Below are 16,140 nucleotides of genomic sequence, written 5' to 3' on the forward strand. Positions count from 1 at the left end.
TACTTTGTTGTTTCTTTGCCTTGGCTGGTTCTTGTAGATTTGAGTAACAGTGACTTCTTTTTATGTTTATGAACTCAAAATATCTATGAAGCTCATCTACAATAAAATAACTACTACAACTCTGACAATATTTTTTTAAATCAGTTTCTTTCAAATCAATAAATGATGAGAATTCAGTATTCTCACTTTTATCACAAGTTTGATTTTTTTCTTTTTTGTTCATAAAGTGATTTTTCAAAAGTTGTAAAACTTCCGATTGAGGGATTGAGATAATCTGTGATCACACACATGATAGTTACAATCAACCAACCTTCCACCTCCATCAAAAAGAATAATTTTTTTAAAATAAAAATATGAAACTAAATAAAAACCAGCTTCTAACCTGGAAATTAAAAGACATACACAACACACGCTCAAACTAAAGATGCAGGAAAACACTGAGAACTGATAAAGGAGTAAAACTTAATTTTCTTCCATCTCCTCTCCCTTTCTACCCTCCATCTGGGTGTTCTCATCTCATCTCACCATGATGCATATTTCTTCCACTTCCATTCCATCTTTTTTTTTAAAACAAATTGGTGTGCCTTCGGGGAGCATATGCTGGAGCCAATCAATACAACATCATTAAATGCAATAACTTCGTTCCCCTTGATTCAATCAATCTAGACAAGGGGTCCTGATGCGAAAACAAACATGTCTTCCTTCCCTTCTTCCCTGAGTCGGGGTTTCCATTCCATTCCATAACCATGAAAGGTTACAAACTGTTGGCCTGCTTTTCCGGAGCCCGTACCAGTCCAATATGGAGGTACGTAGCAGCGGTGTAGTTATTGCAGCGCAACGACATGGGAAACCTAGATTTCCCTGCAATCATCTAATCATCGAGTTGGACAGGGTCCGATAGAAATGAAAATGAATAATCGAATGGGTGACCGGAAACCAAAAAAGTGGGCGCAAGAAAGAAGAACTCAAATGCGTAAGTCGATGGGAACGATATATACATATATATATATTCTTCCCCCTTCTCGAAAATCTGTGCTTCGGCAACGAAAGACGATTCGCTATAGCGATTGACAGGTAAAAATAAATGCCAATTAAGGAGATGCATGAAAACAACACGCGCGCGATACCAAAAATAATCGATTTCGAAAGCGACAAATAACGAGGGAAATATAAGATAATACGAGCAGACGAGCAGACTATCGACAGCAACTTTATAGAGGGATCCCTGGTGGTGTTGTTCCCTAAAGAGCGTATGGGTTGACGGAGCGAATAGTGAGACATCTGCGTATTCAAGTTAGCACGACGGCTTTATGTAACGAGCTGTCTTAGGGCACTTACGGTGGGCTCTTGGACAGATCTGTTTTCAATATAATTGGCACACGAGTCATCTCAGTGACGTCCTGAATATATTCACCGTCCTCCTCCCGCAGTCTGAAAAGCTTGAGATACTTTTCCTTATTCGTCAATTTGGCTTCAGGAGCTTCAACAGTACTACTTGCGATCTTTGGGTCAGAACGAGTGCGGTGGGGGGTTTGCTGCAAGTGGCCATTCCTCGTAGGAGATGGCGGCATGCTTTGAGTCGATCGATCTACCGGAGAGTTAAGGGAGACGCCCGCAGCCATCTCTGTAGCCTCAGAGATATCGTCGTCCTCATCTTCGTCGTCCTCCTCGTCGTCGTCAAAAAGAGCGTCAACGTCGTCTGTTGAAATAGTGCCGGTGTCTGTTTGTTTCCGTTGAGCTTCTTCTCGCTCGCGAGCTCGCTCCCTTGCGGCTTCTGCTTCACGAGCGGCAGCGGCAGCGTTGGCAGCACGTGTACTTTGCGCAGCCTTGGGGCGTTCATCCTCTGGAATATAAGCAGATGACGGGACGCCTTTCTCCCAATATAACTCGAGAACACGCTCCTCTTTACGGAACTCTGCTTTCTTTAATGGCAACTGATCACAATGGACACGTTTCTCGAAGCCATATTCTGGGATAAGGACATCGAAAGCAGATTCGTAAACGCAGAGGACAATGCCCTCGCTGATAAGGTCACCTCCGATCTCGCTTCGCTTCTTGTCCATAATGCGACATGACTCAATGTGGACACTCTGCTCCTGAGCAGTCTGGGCAGAATCCTTCTTGTTGTTGCATTGTTCAGCGGTTTTAGTGAGGTTTTCGACGTCATCGGTACATTCGGAATTGGAAAGTACTGCTTCCAGTTGTCGATGGACGATAATATCCGCATAGCGTCTTGAGGGGTTGGTGAAGTGAGTGTATACAGGTAAATTAAGAACATAGTGCTGTCGCTGATCCTCCGTCATATTTCCTGCAACATAATACTTCGCACGCTGCATAGCTTTCAGAAGCAAGGTTTCCATCCCCTAAGGAGAAAAAGGTCGTTAGCAAGACAAAAAACCACACAGAAAGTATCTATCATTATATGCACTAGAAGTAGGAAGAACAAACCTTGCGAATATCAACATCTTCTATTTTGAACAGGCTAGTCTGCAGTGTGCCACTACTAGTAGGATCGATATCGTATCCTAGTCTCGTCATCCGATCAACGAAAGTCTGTAGCCGACGGACATTTGGTGGTGCCTGGCGGCGAAGGAATGCTTTATCTGGAATAGCAGATAAAAGTTTCTTTGCGACAAAGGAATTTGCTTTGTGGCTTAATTCCTCAATGAGTTCGTGCGCCGGCGTGGAGTTGAAAATGTTCTGTTCGACAGGGACGTTCTCATCGTCGAGCTGGTAGAGGAGTCGCAGAGATGGTATATTGGAGGACCGATTGCCAAATCTCGCCTTCTTAAACTTACTGGCAATATCCTGAACATTTTAACACATTAGTTTAGCAAAAGGACGTTTTGTTATGTAAACTACATCATTAACGAGCACTCACACTCAAAGTTTTGATATCATTTGCGGTAGCCCCGTGAAGTTCAACGTCGGAATTTCCGTTCAGGATGGCATCCACTTCATCGTAGGTGAGTTTTCCCGAACTTTTGATTACACCTTTTCCAATCCACGGTTCTCCTTCCACAGAGCCGGTAGCGGAATTCACTTGGAAGATGACGCTGACGGTCAATCTTTCTTCACCAGGCAAAAGCGAACATATTTCAGTCGCCAAGCGGGGCGGGATCATGTTAACAACACGGTTCATAAGATAGACGCCAGTACCACGCTTCTTAGCCTCTCTATCAACAAGCGAGTTACTCTTGATAAAATGAGCGACGTCTGCCACATGGATGCCAACTTCCACTTTCCCATCAGGAAGCGATTTGACATGGATAGCGTCATCCAATTCCTTGTAGCCGTTGGGATCGATAGTGAAAGTAGTCTCATCACGGAAGTCCCGTCGGTTCTCCAACAAGGCTTCGCCTTCGTCCTTTACGGACCATTTTTCGAAGCCGACATTCTTCAAGACAGCATCAGAGAATTCATCAGAGGCAAAGTTATTGTCTCTGAGCAGGGCGTCTGTCTCAACCTTCAAGTTGCCCATAGCGCCAAGTTGTTCAACGAGTGTTCCAAATGGATGAAGTGACGTGATGGGCCATCGCTTAATGCACGCAACAAATATGTTGTTAGCGTATTCAGCGTGCTTCTCAACAAAGTCTCGGGGAGCTTGTTCGGTGGGGATTGCAATCAAGGGAACACGTTTGTCAGTAGGCTTGAACCAAACAATCTTTGGCTTATCCTGTTGACGGTCATGGTGGTGGCGAGAATGACCGCCGTCCCTAGCTTGTCGCTCTGCTTCCTGTTTCTCCTTGGTCGCCTGGCTGGAGGGCCGAAGAAGGCCAAGTGAACCAGCAAACATCTGACCGGCCACACGTTCGATCACAGCAACAACGTGGCCAGCGTAGAGTGGTTTCTGTTCATCGCTGATTTCATCTTCCTCGACGAGAAGAAGGCTCTGGCCTTCAACTTCCACGTCATCATTTTTCTTCTGGGTGGGGCGTTGGCGGAGACTGCCTCTTCGTCGAATGCTTCCGTCGGGAGCGATTTGTCCAGGATCGCCATTTGTAATAGAGTCCGGTCGAGCGTTCTTGTCCATCCCAGCAGTGCTACCACTTCTGGTGTCGGTGATATCCTTGCGTTTTTTCTTTTCCTCCTTTTCTCGTTTCTGACTCCATACTTCATCAACGTCCAGTAGTTCAACAGCAACAAGATCACCTTCGAGGGCACGGTTTCTATCCTTGCTTCCGCAGATGAAAATATCAGCATCGAGATCAGGCGTAGTGACGTAAGCGTCGGATCTATTTTTCTTGTTGACCCTCAAAATACCGGCAACCAGTTGACCGTCGTTCAGTAGAGCAGGCAATGATGCCTGGGGAAGGTAAGGGGTAAAAAGTGTTTTACGCTGTTGCTGCTGTTGCTGCTGCTGCTGCTGTTGTTGTTGCTGCGCAGACAGCTGCGTGGCAACATGCTGAGGAGCGGATTGCAGACCTAGATTTTGGATATTCAGCTGACCGCTTGCTTGCATCGCTTGAAGCTGGGCAATTTGAATAGGATTTAGATGCTGACCGGCAAACATTTGCGGAGGTGCCATCACAACTTGACCTTGGGGAAGCTGGATGAGTTGGGGTTGACCTGTATATTGGAAGGAACCAAGGGATCCGACCGATTGATTCACTGATCCACGTGTGCGATGGCCTGGTTGGAAATTTGCTCCACCTTGTTGTTGGCCAAAGCTTCCCATAGCAGTTCGTTGCTGGTCCTGCCCTTGACCCTGGTTGTTATTCTGCTGCCTCCAGTTGCTTTCGAAGTTTCTTGAGCCTGATCGACCATGAGATGGTTGACTTTGGCGTCGAGAAGAAGAATCCGGCGCTGGTGATCCCTCGCTTGATTGCGGAAACTGGAACCCGCCAGCACCTCTGCCACCCGACGTTCCACCACTGCGACCGCTGCCTACAGCCAAGGACTGACTCCGTGTATGGGTTCCAGATCTAATATTTCCAGCTCGTTGAACGCCTAGTCCCTGGGGAGGCTGGGGGGAAGAAGAGGCAGGTGGGGGAGGCTTTTCAGTGGGAGAACCTTCACCTTGATTCGATGTGCTCGAAGCACCTGAAGCACCTGGAATCGGGAACTGGAATCCAGAAGTCGTTCTTTTTTGCTGCGCAAGTTCGGCAGCTTTTCTCGCTTCAGGAAGAGCCAGTGAATGGCGACGCTGATGACCACCTCCTGGAGGAGCGGCCCCGCGACCACGGGATTGCTGACCATTCTCACGATTATGATTAGAAGAACCATGGCCCTGACCCTGACCCTGACCCTGACCCTGGTTATAATCGTAGGAAGAACCGGCTGCACCTGAAGAAGGCGCAGGCGGAGGGCCCATGCCAACATTTGGCAGTGCAGACTGGTTACGTCGGTGGGAGGGCTGACCTTGGGGGTTCAGGGGTACGCTCACATGCTGCGGCTGCTGTTGTTGAGATTGGGGAAACTGAAAATTATTATGAGTAACGCTAGGGATAGCTTGAGCTTGCATGGTGGGGGAGTAGGCAGCTACATGTTGGAGAGGCTGTTGCGGTTGCAAAAGCCCCATGTTGACGTATTGCTGATGCGTGGCAGCGATTTGCTGTTGCTGCTGTTGGAGCAGTTCGATCTGTTGTTGTAAAGCCAATTGTTCCACTGTTCAGAACATTAGAAAATGAGTATGGAATTTCGACCTGGGAAGATGGGGAAAGACACAAAATAAAATAAAAGGCATCTAGGAACGTACTCATAAGCGGAGTAAGCTCCGAGGGGCTTCTCCGATGGGCAATATGCAAGCGCCTACCGGCAGGGCCGGGGATGGATTGGCCTTGTTGATCCATGTCTGAAACCGATAAACCACGGAATGCTTTACAATTATGTCGTATAGGTTATGTGTATGGAATTAGCTTTGGCGTATCGGGAGGTATTATGATTGCGTATCGGCAAGGAAGGGAGGTTAAACCACGCCCAACGACTAAAACTTGACCTGCTAGCCAATGTTGAACGAGATTTGGTATGCAGAACTTGAAGCGACGTGACTGATCCGAGCCCCAGAGAGCAAAGCAAGTCAGTAGGGTGTAGACAAATAAAGTTGGGGGTCAATTATTTTATTGGAGGAGTGAGGGGGAATGAGACGAGATGAGACGAAAATCAGGAGCTAGAAGATGAGAATGCTCAGGGGGGGAGGTAGGTATTGTGGTGGGGCGGTAAGGTTAGCGTCTTTTTTTTCTGCGGATAAACTCACAGAGATATGAAGTCAAATGACGGATGAAGCGTTTTTCCCCCCCTTTTCAAATTAAGTATTGTGAAGCTAGCCCACTCGCGGATCCAAGGGGCCGAGTAGAGGGGAAGGGACTGTGCCTCGAAATACGATAGGATATGGGCGAGGTGAGGTCGCAATAGAACAGCACTATCTCGTCTCTGTGGATTGGGATAAAGGAGAGGCTCGAGAACCCAGCAGCAGATTTGGGCAAAGTCTTTTCAAACCAAAGTATTATTTGTTGCTGTTGTTGTTATTGTTATTGTTGTTATTATGGTTTCTTGCGATTGTTTGTGATTTATAAAGGGCAAGTTATTGAATCGATTTCCCATCAGCCGAGCTGAGGAAGGAGAGGACGAAGCACCTGGTGGCCAGAAGGAGAGACCGAAGGGGAGGCGGGGGACGAAGATCAGGCTGAGGACGGGGACAGGGGAAGTGGCGAGAGGATAATACGCCGGTAGTGCCAGAGGAAGGCTGACGAGGTTGCTGGACGTTCAACTGGAAATTGATGTTGAGAGGTAGAAGAACCCAGAGCCAGGAGCTGCAGAATGAATTGGCAAACGGCTGATGTTAGCAGAGTGCGGGATGGATGCCACACCGCAACGAGGCCAAGAGAAGGTAACGGTGGCTTCTAATGGAACGGAGAAATGCAGTTCAAGGGGGCGACAGAGAGAGAAAACAGAGAAGCGATGATGGAACCTGGACCTGCTTGTAGGAATGGAGGCGTGTAGGGGGGCGGGGTGTATGGGAGGGGGTGGGTTTTTTGGAAGGAGAGTTGCTGCTGGAGATCCACCAGACAAACAAACAGAAGGAGAGGACTAGAAGACACAGCCCAACTAGCGGGGATGGAGAGAGCGAAGATGAAGAAACGAGGAATGCAGAAAGGAGTGATGATGCCAGAGAGAGGGAGGGACAGAGGGAGACGAGATACAGGATTGAGGGAGTGGGAGAAGGAGAGGTGGAGGACGGAGGGAGCAGAAGAAGCAGCAGCAGAAGCGGACAAGAGCGAGAAGAGTTGAGGGACGAGGGACGATGGAAGCCAGGACAGGACAGGACAGGACAGGGAGCAGGGAGCAGGGAGCAGGGCAGGGAGCAGGGAGCAGGGAGATGACAGACAGCCAAGCCGTAGACAACAATGGCGGGTGGTTGGTTGGTGGCAGCCCACTAGCGGGCGGACTAGCGCCTGCAGAGACAGCGCAAGGAGAACCCGATGCGATGCCGAAGGGGGAAAGCGAGGGGAATGGATGGGATATGGATGGGATATGGATGGGATACGCAATCCACCACCACCAGCCCAAGGGGGTGCTGCTTGCTGATTGGGAGAGTGGATGGATGGATGGCTTGCGGACTTACTCTTTGTGTGGTGTGGTCTGGCTGGCTTGGGGGACAGTTTGCTGCAACCTTAAGGATAGCTGGCAAGAACTTAACCACCCCAAGGGTCAAAGCTCCCCCTTGGGAATCTATGCCTAGGTGTGGAGCACTGCGCATATAATTATTATTTAATTATATGTCGGGCTCACCTGCTTCGTATCGCTCAGCTCACACAACGACAGAAAATAATTATTTTTTTAAAAAAAAAAGAAAAGAAAGAAAAACAATATATAATCCCAAAAGACAATTCTTCCTCTTTTCCTCCCCTTCTTCAAGCTTCTTCTTTCGCTTCCTTCCTTTGAATCCTTATCGTTATTATTTACTTATTCATCACTCAAGAGGCGGGATGGTACGTAATTTTCGTCGTCGCGCTTGTTCGTGAAGTTTGCATATTGCAACACCAGTCCGTTTGGAGGACAACCTGGCTTTCGTCTGAGCCAGTTTAGAGACCGAGTGAGAGATTTTGAGAAACTGGAGGGGGGAGAGAGAGCCAGAGAGAGAAAGAGAAAGCGACACAGAGAGAGAGATGGTTATAGAATCGATGGATGTGTTTGTTTTCAAGATAGCTAGATACCCTGGCAGGTAGAGGTCGAGCGAACTGACGGAGGGCAGCAGGCGGCAGGCGGCAGCCTGTAGGAGTTCAGCTAAGAAGCGACAGCTATATATAGACTTGAGGCAAATGTGGATATGGAGGAGACGAATGGACGTTGGTTGGAAGGGACAAAAAAGAAAGAGATTCTGCTCTCAAGACCATACGAGCAGAAACAAGAGAGGTAGGGGTGAGAGAGAAGCATGAAGAAGAAGGGCAAGTAGAGAAAAGAGGAAAAGAAGTTAACGGAGCTGTTTAGCTACTAGACACCTGCATACACAGTATATTTAGTTTTAGCTTTTGGAGTTCCCTCTCCGACGAACAGCACAAACCTTGCCGCTCTTGAGTTAACTATATGATGCACGTCATTCCAAGCATATACCGGCCCAGACCATAGAACTGCGAAAACCTTCTTCGACTACGTTGCCAATTTCCGCTATCCCTACCCGCCGCAAGCTTGGTTATAACTCATGCCGAGGTGGATTTTGACAATTCTGACCCTCCCAGGGCTGTTTCTCTCGCTGTATTCAAGCTTTCACCCCCTCCAGCTTGACTGGGTTTCTTAGAGGCCTCTTCTGCAATGCCCCAACTAGTGGAACCGTCACCCAATTAATTGGGCGCGGGTAAAGTTCTGGTTCGCCCAAGTCCAGAGTCCAGGCCCCCATTTTGCTTTCATTTATCGTCATCCCTATTTGTTCATGGGGTTCGGCCCCCAAAGTTATTGAATTTATCCACCGGCTTATAAGAAGTGCTAGGGTCCCTCCCTTGTTATTGATGCAGATTATATTATTGGTCAATTTTGGCGCGCGCTTATAATACCTTCAGCCTCATAATTTGAAACGGCAAGGGCGCGGACAACTTCAACCAACATCAAGAACTCCAAATATACAACAACGACTATAGAAGTTTTTTTGCCCTGAGTGTACCACCCAGTTGTCTTTACTACGAATTAAACTCTTCATGCATTGGCATATCGGTATAGCCCGTTTGTTGATTACATACATACATATAGCCTTTGCAAGCTAATTACCCACGATTCAGCGGGATGCTTCAACCCTTCCGTCTACGTATATAACAACCTCCCCGCCTGAGCACCCCCGTACCAAGTGTTTCTATCAGTTGCCAATAACCAGCCTCTTGTCTCTACAGTCAGCATCGTTTTCCCGAACCGGTCGTAACTGCTACAATCTGAAACAGGCTTCGGGCTACCATCCCTGCGTGTTTGCTGTGGACAACCACTTCCGTGTTCGTGCTAAGACCGATATTTTTCTCCCTCCTGTTTGTTAGCGTGCATCTGTGTGTGTGTGAGGGGGGAAGTTGGTGGCATTGAATTGGTGGCTGGTTAGGGGGAAGGTGACGATTACTTTTAATTTTGACGGATTATTTTAAATGTTGGTTTTGACAACGAACGCCACATCTATCTGCACCAACATTGCGACCCTTCGGCGCGAATTGGAGCCCAAGGAAGGGCCCTACTTTTTCCAGTAGAAGACAGCACACGGGTTCAGGCCCCAGATGAAAATCAGTTCCCTGTCTCAAATTTTATGGTAGGTAGAGAAGACGAGTAAGAACGTTGTTCAATATTCGAAAGGGGATACATCCCATTGTCAATTTTTTCGCGCCCCCCCCTCCCCCCCTTTTTTTTTTCTTGTCGACGGGATTTCTTTCTTGTCTTTGCAACGACTCTCGAAAAGCAGACACAAGCGGCACTCTCTTTTCCAATTTTGCTAATTACAGATTTACTCGCCTGTAGTTATCAACTTGTCAAGCATCATATACAGAAGCTCTATTGGACATTCGCTGGCCTATATAACAGAACACCGCTGTCACTCCCACCTCCACCTCTCCTGTCACCATGGGTCGACCACAGCTCTACTCCCCCCGCCAACCGGATAGCCCCTCGAGACAGCTTATCCTAGAGCTTGCAAGGGACCTCGAGCAGGTCCGTCTACACAGCAATGAGCTCAAAAAAGTACGAGCCTACGAGCGCAAATCCTTTTATGAGAATCTAGACCGTCTAGATCGAGAGAAAGAAGAGGTACATAATGCGGCCCTGACAGCCGCAGCCGCCAAACGTGATGCTCTCAGGCTTGAAGCCGAGGAGACATTGCAACTCCATCTACGTGCCGAAGAGGAGGAAAAGAGACGGAAAGAGGAGTTGGAAAGGCAGAAGAGGGAAAAAATTGAGCGTGAGAAGGCCGAGAGGGAGCGTCGGGAGCGGGAGGAGGCTGCGCGAGTGGAAGCTCTGAAGAAAGCTCAGGAAGAGGAAAAGAGGAGGAAGGCAGAGGAGGCTGAACGGGCACGGAGGGCCGCGGAAGAAGAAAAGGCTAAACGGGATCGGGAACGCGCGGCGCAGGAACAACGGAAGCAGGAGGAGGCTAAGAAGGAGCAGGCCGAGGCCAAAGCCGCGGAGGAGAAAAGGAAGCAACAACAGCAGCAGGCAGAAGAAACGTCAGCAGCAGCAAAGATCTTGGGAGTTGCACATCGTACTCCCCAGCAAATCGCGGAGCATCAGCGATACCTCGAGCTTCACCAGCATCTCAAGAAGTTCCGGCGGTATATGATAGGTGAAACGAAGAAGAATCCAATTCTGAAACAACACATGGGTGATATGCGCCGGACTATAAAGAAATGCGTCGGCCAACTTGTCGCCGATGACAAGATCGCGAACCGCACCCCCGTAAGTTTACCTCCTCGAACCTTCCCACTACTCTAGTTTGTTCTGGCCTACGAACTCCTCGTATGCCACAACACACGTATCCCGTTTCATTTACAAGTTATTTTCCTTCTTCTTTAACTAACCAACCCGCCCGTGAAAATCCCGGCCAAAACTAAAATGTCTAGACCAACGAAATAACCACAGTCCTCAAGAAAGCCCTCGCCCTCACCGAGCCCTCCGTCGACATACGCGAGTTTCTTGCTTTTCCTCCCCAATATCTTGCCTCTAGCACCAATGAGGCTGAAACTAAAGCCCCTGCCCTCCTCCTCTACCTCCTAAACATTTTTTCAAAGGCCATAATCGCCCAGCTCATTGCCGAAGCCGGCATAACCCCAAAATACGCCGAGCCACTAGGCGTCCTCACTGCGCAGATCTTCTCCATGGAATCCTTCACCTACAGCGGCATCTCAATGATCGACGTGCTCCTCGCAAAGTACCACGCCATCTGCCCCGTCCTGTGGGGTTTTTACGGCAACGAGGCGACGGACGTGGGCAAAGAGGCCATCGGTTGGTGGCGCGAGCGCGACGACGGCCGCCGCTTCATACCGCCGCAGACGCACGAGGAGCGCATGATCGGCCTCGGCGCCGGGTTTGCGGCGATATCGCTCCGCAACTTCTCCAAGACGACGCGCAAGAACCCCATGCCAAACACACACTTTTGGCGCGCGTGTGCGAATATCCTGAATGTGCCGCCCGGCGAGGTGCAGGATACGCATTTGCTTGTGTTGAGTGCGCTTCTGAGGCACTCTGCACTGAGGATTGTGGGGTTTTGGGGGGATGTGGGGCTGGCGCTGTTGCGGGCGGCTGTTGTGGAGTTTCCGGCTGGGTTGGGGGAGAGAAAAAGTGCGGCGAGGGCGAGTGTGGAGATTTTGAGGGATGTCTTTGTTCGGGAGAGGTGTATTTTGCTTTAAGTCTTTTTGGATCTTCCCCCCCAACCCCTTCACACAACCTGGCACGGAGATGGCGAAAGAGATGTTGTTTTAATTTTAATTTACCGGGTGGATATCCTTCTACTGATCTCCTTTGACATACAGAAGAAGTTTGTCCGGATGGGGTGGGATGGGAGGGTAGATAATTGCTACCTACCGTTTGTTTCCCTATCACTTACCAGCCTTCACGTTTTACGGGTGTTTGAATCTTTGTGTGGGTTCATTTTGCTTTGCATTGGCGCGAGATCTCGATTCACATATTATACACATTTCTTGAATAATACGCTAGATGAAGACCTTGCAGACTCTTGCTTGCTGGATATACATAGAATTGGGGTATGTGTATCCATGTACCAGAGGAGAACATCCATCTAAGGATGCTGAGATAACTAATATACCAATCCACCATATCATCTGACACACATATAGAGCTATACAATTTGCCGATCTAAGTATTTTCCCTATCTTTTCCCTCCTTGCTATATACCTCAGCGAATAGTAGTTTGATGTCCCTAACAACAATTGAGTCGAGTCGGGGTGGATGGGTAAAAGAAGTCAAATCAATACAAAATGATTACCTCCAAATTGGACCAGATTTTTGCACGTACATGTACATTGAATGGAGATCGACGCGTCATTTAGAGAATTAGAGGTGGTTTTACCAATATGGGAATGAACTATTTATTATATGTATGAACATATCATACCATGAAATGTTGTTAGATGTTAAATTTATTTTTAGACTTCCCGGCGATTTCCACCGGTGGTCGAATGCAGCAATTGCAGCGTGTGGCGAAAGCGAGAATATTAGAGAAACCCATAACCGGATATCAGCCGCCAACCAAGGTTATTATTTGTTGGTGAGCTCGAGTTTTTTTTTTTTTTTCTTTTCTCGCTTATTATTTATGATTCGATAAGTTTTTGTTTTATAGTTATCCTTTTTCCTTTTCTTTTCTTTTCGAGCGAAAAAGGGAAGATGTTTGAAGAAAAAGGAAAATTCGAAGGAGATCTAGTTGACTATCGGTTTGGCTTGTAGTTGAAAAAAGCTGTCTGCCAAAAGGTCTGAAAACTTATATAGTGTTGCGCTCCCGCTCGCCGTTGAGCAAACCTGCGGTAAAATACAAACTTCACGATTAGAGATACATGGGCTTATTGGTCATTTTACGGAATAGCTCTGATCTACAAGAAAAGTGGTTCGAGGGTTCAAAGGAATAGAAAACAACAAACACAGATAGTGCTAGTATTTATCAGAGAACAAACTCTAAATTAACTGCAAAAACTTCCATTGGTTGTTGTGTTTTGGGGGTCTTCAATCAGCTCAAATTGTGTATGTACAGTAGTTTTTGCCGGAATGCACTGCGTTTCTCACCCGCCAAAGCAACCATGCTCCGTTTATTAGCTAATTAAGTGGTGGCCCTGAAAGCACTATCCAGACGAAGCAGGGATGCACATAGGAGGGGCTCTGGTGAAGAAGTGGCCAATCAAACATTGCTGCAATATCAAAGTTAACAACAAAAACCCTATCAACGAAAGTTCCCTGGTATGTGAGGACACAATGTTTCAGAGCAAGGAATTCATTCCCTTGAGATGTTCGCGGGAGTGTTAGTTCTGATTGTGCAATTGATTGAGTGGATTCGAATCTCCAGTCTGAAATCATTCTGACTCTTCCTCAAATAACTTGAACAGCACTAACGACAACATTAACAAATACCCATTTTGTTTTCATCAGGTCGATCTGTGAGAAGTCACAGCAATGAAGCAAAAACACCCTGCCTCACACGAGATGCTGGCTCCGTAATCCCAGAAACATACACACCAGAGAGATCCACCAGATCTCAGACCAGGGACGACATAGGAACAAACTTCAATTTGGTGTATCGAATCAGTTTCTCCTCATGCAAGGGCTTTGCAATGGCCTGCTTTGCACCCTTCACAGAGATCAGTATGATGGGGGCCTTGACTCCTAGATGAATAAAGGACCGAATCCACCGCAATCCCATTCCATTTTTTGATACGATACGCGATCCTTTCAGCATAGGTCTCATTTAAGACAGGTCTGCTGAGGTCGCCGCAGCCGTCGCAGCGTTGATGATATACCCTCGCATTGTATTCCTCCCCGGGGTACATTCTTATGGTGATGGCAATTCTTTTGCTTGACCACCCATTTGTGCTGCATGTTTTATTGTCGCAGATGAATTTGCCCATGATGTTTGTATCGTACTCGTTGATACAGCCTGCGGCTCTGTCAACGTCGTGGAAATCGAAATACAGATCGTCCTCTTGCAGCAGGCTTGATACACTCTCGTGGTGCGTCGGATACATGGACCATCTCGCCTTGCGGGAGTGAGTATCATTTTCGAATGGAGGGTTGCGGTTGTTTGGGTTATGCTCCGGAGAATGAGCTGTGGAGTTTTGAATGTGCTGCTCGAGAGCCGCTTCGCTTTTAAAGGATCGCTTGCAGCTGCGGCATTCGTACTTCTGAGAGTGAGCTAGGGAGTATTGAATGTGTTTCTCGAGGTGTTTTGTGCTCTTAAATTTCCGGTTGCAGGGGATACATCTCTCCATGGTTGGCAAACCGATGACGGGGCGAATTAACCATAAATATTTGACAACCCTGCGTTCAGCCTTCCACTCTCAGGACAACTTGAGAGGCTCCTGCGTGTCTGGGAAGAGGTGATGTTCTGGTTCACCTGTTTATACGTCATGGCTTCGATTAGAAGAGCATGCTTTGCTCGAATGGATCCGGATAATATTTTTTGCTGGACCTGGCCAGATAACTTTACAGTGGCTTACCACGCAATTAATGCCATTGGTCTTTCGCTCGAATATCTGCTGGTATGTATTGGTATCTGCCCGGTTCGGGTATGCACAGGCTGATGTGCGGTATCGGTACACCGGCCGGCAGGGATGCTATCCTGAATTTTGTCCGCCAGGAGTATGCTGAATGTTGTTTGTGCTGCTTGAAATCAACACACTTCTTTCATGGGATATTTATCAGTCTGCTCCACATACTGAGCCCTTAGCTGGTAGCACATTTAGCTAGCACACTCACAGGCTGCTCTGGGAGTACCCCATGTTTTTTTGGCTATCGCCTAGTTCATATGATGCTCTATTAAAACATGACAATATAGTTCATTATCGGAAACAACAGCACACAGCATCTTTGCGTTTGTTAGCTTTCATTAATACATCTCTTCAAGCATTTTGTCATCTATAAATTTCCAGTGACTTACAAGATTTGAAGGTCTTGTTGGATGGCATTTTAGCAATAATACATATGGCATTGCCTCGAGCGACCCACCCCTACTCTGTAACTCTGTTCAAAAGGAAATGGTAGAATCTAACTGGAAGAATATTCCTGTCAGACAAGGAATTTGAACAGTATATGTACATAGCCCGGAAAGCAACGATATCATGCTTAGCCAGATCTCCTATAGGACAATACCATGTTCTTTCATGCCAATCTTAAAACTATCTGGGAAAACAATGACTTTGACCAATGGCTTAAGTCACAGCTTCCCGATCCGTTTATTTAGCTTCCTGCCATTTGTAGCTAGTGCTAGCGGTAACAGCTTGGATAGTAATATCTATGGAGAAGATTTCAAGGGCTCTGGAATTGGCGAAACCCGGCTTGGAACATAAATAAAACGCTGTACAGTACATACCGCTGAAAAACTGTTAAAAACCATGGAAGCGGGACCAGGAGAAACAAATGTATCACAATTCTTCCCATATCAACATGGACCGATTCGGAAGAGCCACCCCTTCTCAGACGTCTCCGTTTGGCGCCATGCAGCACTCGCCCAAGACATGGTGCAGAAATAACTACTGAAACTCTATGAGTCAGATGAACGGGCGCTGTGCCGATTACGCATTGGATGGGTTCAAAATCTAGCTAGCTGCTGCTCTGGTGCTCTGGATAAGCGTGGCGTTTGTGATGTGTTCATTCCCTGGTGGGGGAGAAGAGGATGAATCCGCGCGGTGGAATTTTGTACGGCAAGGAATCTGGGCTGTTGGTATGATGGTGGATGCGAATGGCCTATCTCCAACTTACAAGAGGAAAGAGAAAACAAAAAACTTCTTTCGGGTTATTGGTTCAGCATGCATGCACTCACAATCACTCCCATTGCATGCCAGAATAAAAATGCCAGACCGAGGCAATCCACGGAGACAACTTGAGACAAAAACCAATCAATCATTTGGGTTGCGTCATCTCGTGGCGTTGGAAGAGGCAATTAATTGATTGGTAAGACCGGGATAGCTGATGAGCTGGATGAAGAAGAAGATTCTGTGGACAAACATGTCGTCAATTAGAAGGCTG

The 16,140-nt window shown here is 47.5% G+C and overlaps 4 protein-coding genes across 4 annotated transcripts; 2 read left to right on the top strand and 2 right to left on the bottom strand.

Annotated features, from left to right (window-relative positions):
• Window positions 1–1,241: 1,241 nt before the first annotated feature.
• Window positions 1,242–5,792, bottom strand: HCBG_03624 (mRNA-binding translational repressor SSD1; the record flags this gene model as incomplete). Its single annotated transcript, XM_045430673.1, has 5 exons — window positions 1,242–1,281; window positions 1,339–2,363; window positions 2,449–2,808; window positions 2,882–5,607; window positions 5,699–5,792. 5 exons carry the CDS (start codon window positions 5,790–5,792, stop codon window positions 1,242–1,244), a joined length of 4,245 nt encoding a protein of 1,414 aa, XP_045288816.1.
• Window positions 5,793–7,243: 1,451 nt separating this feature from the next.
• On the top strand, window positions 7,244–7,681 carry HCBG_03625 (uncharacterized protein; the record flags this gene model as incomplete). The annotated part of the gene is made up of 1 exon (XM_045430674.1): window positions 7,244–7,681. One exon carries the CDS (start codon window positions 7,244–7,246, stop codon window positions 7,679–7,681), a length of 438 nt encoding a protein of 145 aa, XP_045288817.1.
• A 2,345-nt stretch (window positions 7,682–10,026) lies between these two features.
• On the top strand, window positions 10,027–11,878 carry HCBG_03626 (uncharacterized protein; the record flags this gene model as incomplete). Its single annotated transcript, XM_045430675.1, has 2 exons — window positions 10,027–10,851; window positions 11,016–11,878. The coding sequence occupies 2 exons, from the start codon at window positions 10,027–10,029 to the stop codon at window positions 11,799–11,801; spliced, it is 1,611 nt and encodes a 536-aa protein (XP_045288818.1).
• Window positions 11,879–13,712: 1,834 nt separating this feature from the next.
• HCBG_03627 (uncharacterized protein) lies at window positions 13,713–14,384 on the bottom strand (the record flags this gene model as incomplete). The annotated part of the gene is made up of 1 exon (XM_045430676.1): window positions 13,713–14,384. The coding sequence occupies one exon, from the start codon at window positions 14,382–14,384 to the stop codon at window positions 13,713–13,715; it is 672 nt and encodes a 223-aa protein (XP_045288819.1).
• Window positions 14,385–16,140: the final 1,756 nt, after the last annotated feature.

The sequence above is a fragment of the Histoplasma capsulatum genome (assembly GCF_000150115.1).
Source record: "Histoplasma capsulatum G186AR genomic scaffold supercont2.4, whole genome shotgun sequence".
Classification (NCBI taxonomy): domain Eukaryota; kingdom Fungi; phylum Ascomycota; class Eurotiomycetes; order Onygenales; family Ajellomycetaceae; genus Histoplasma; species Histoplasma capsulatum.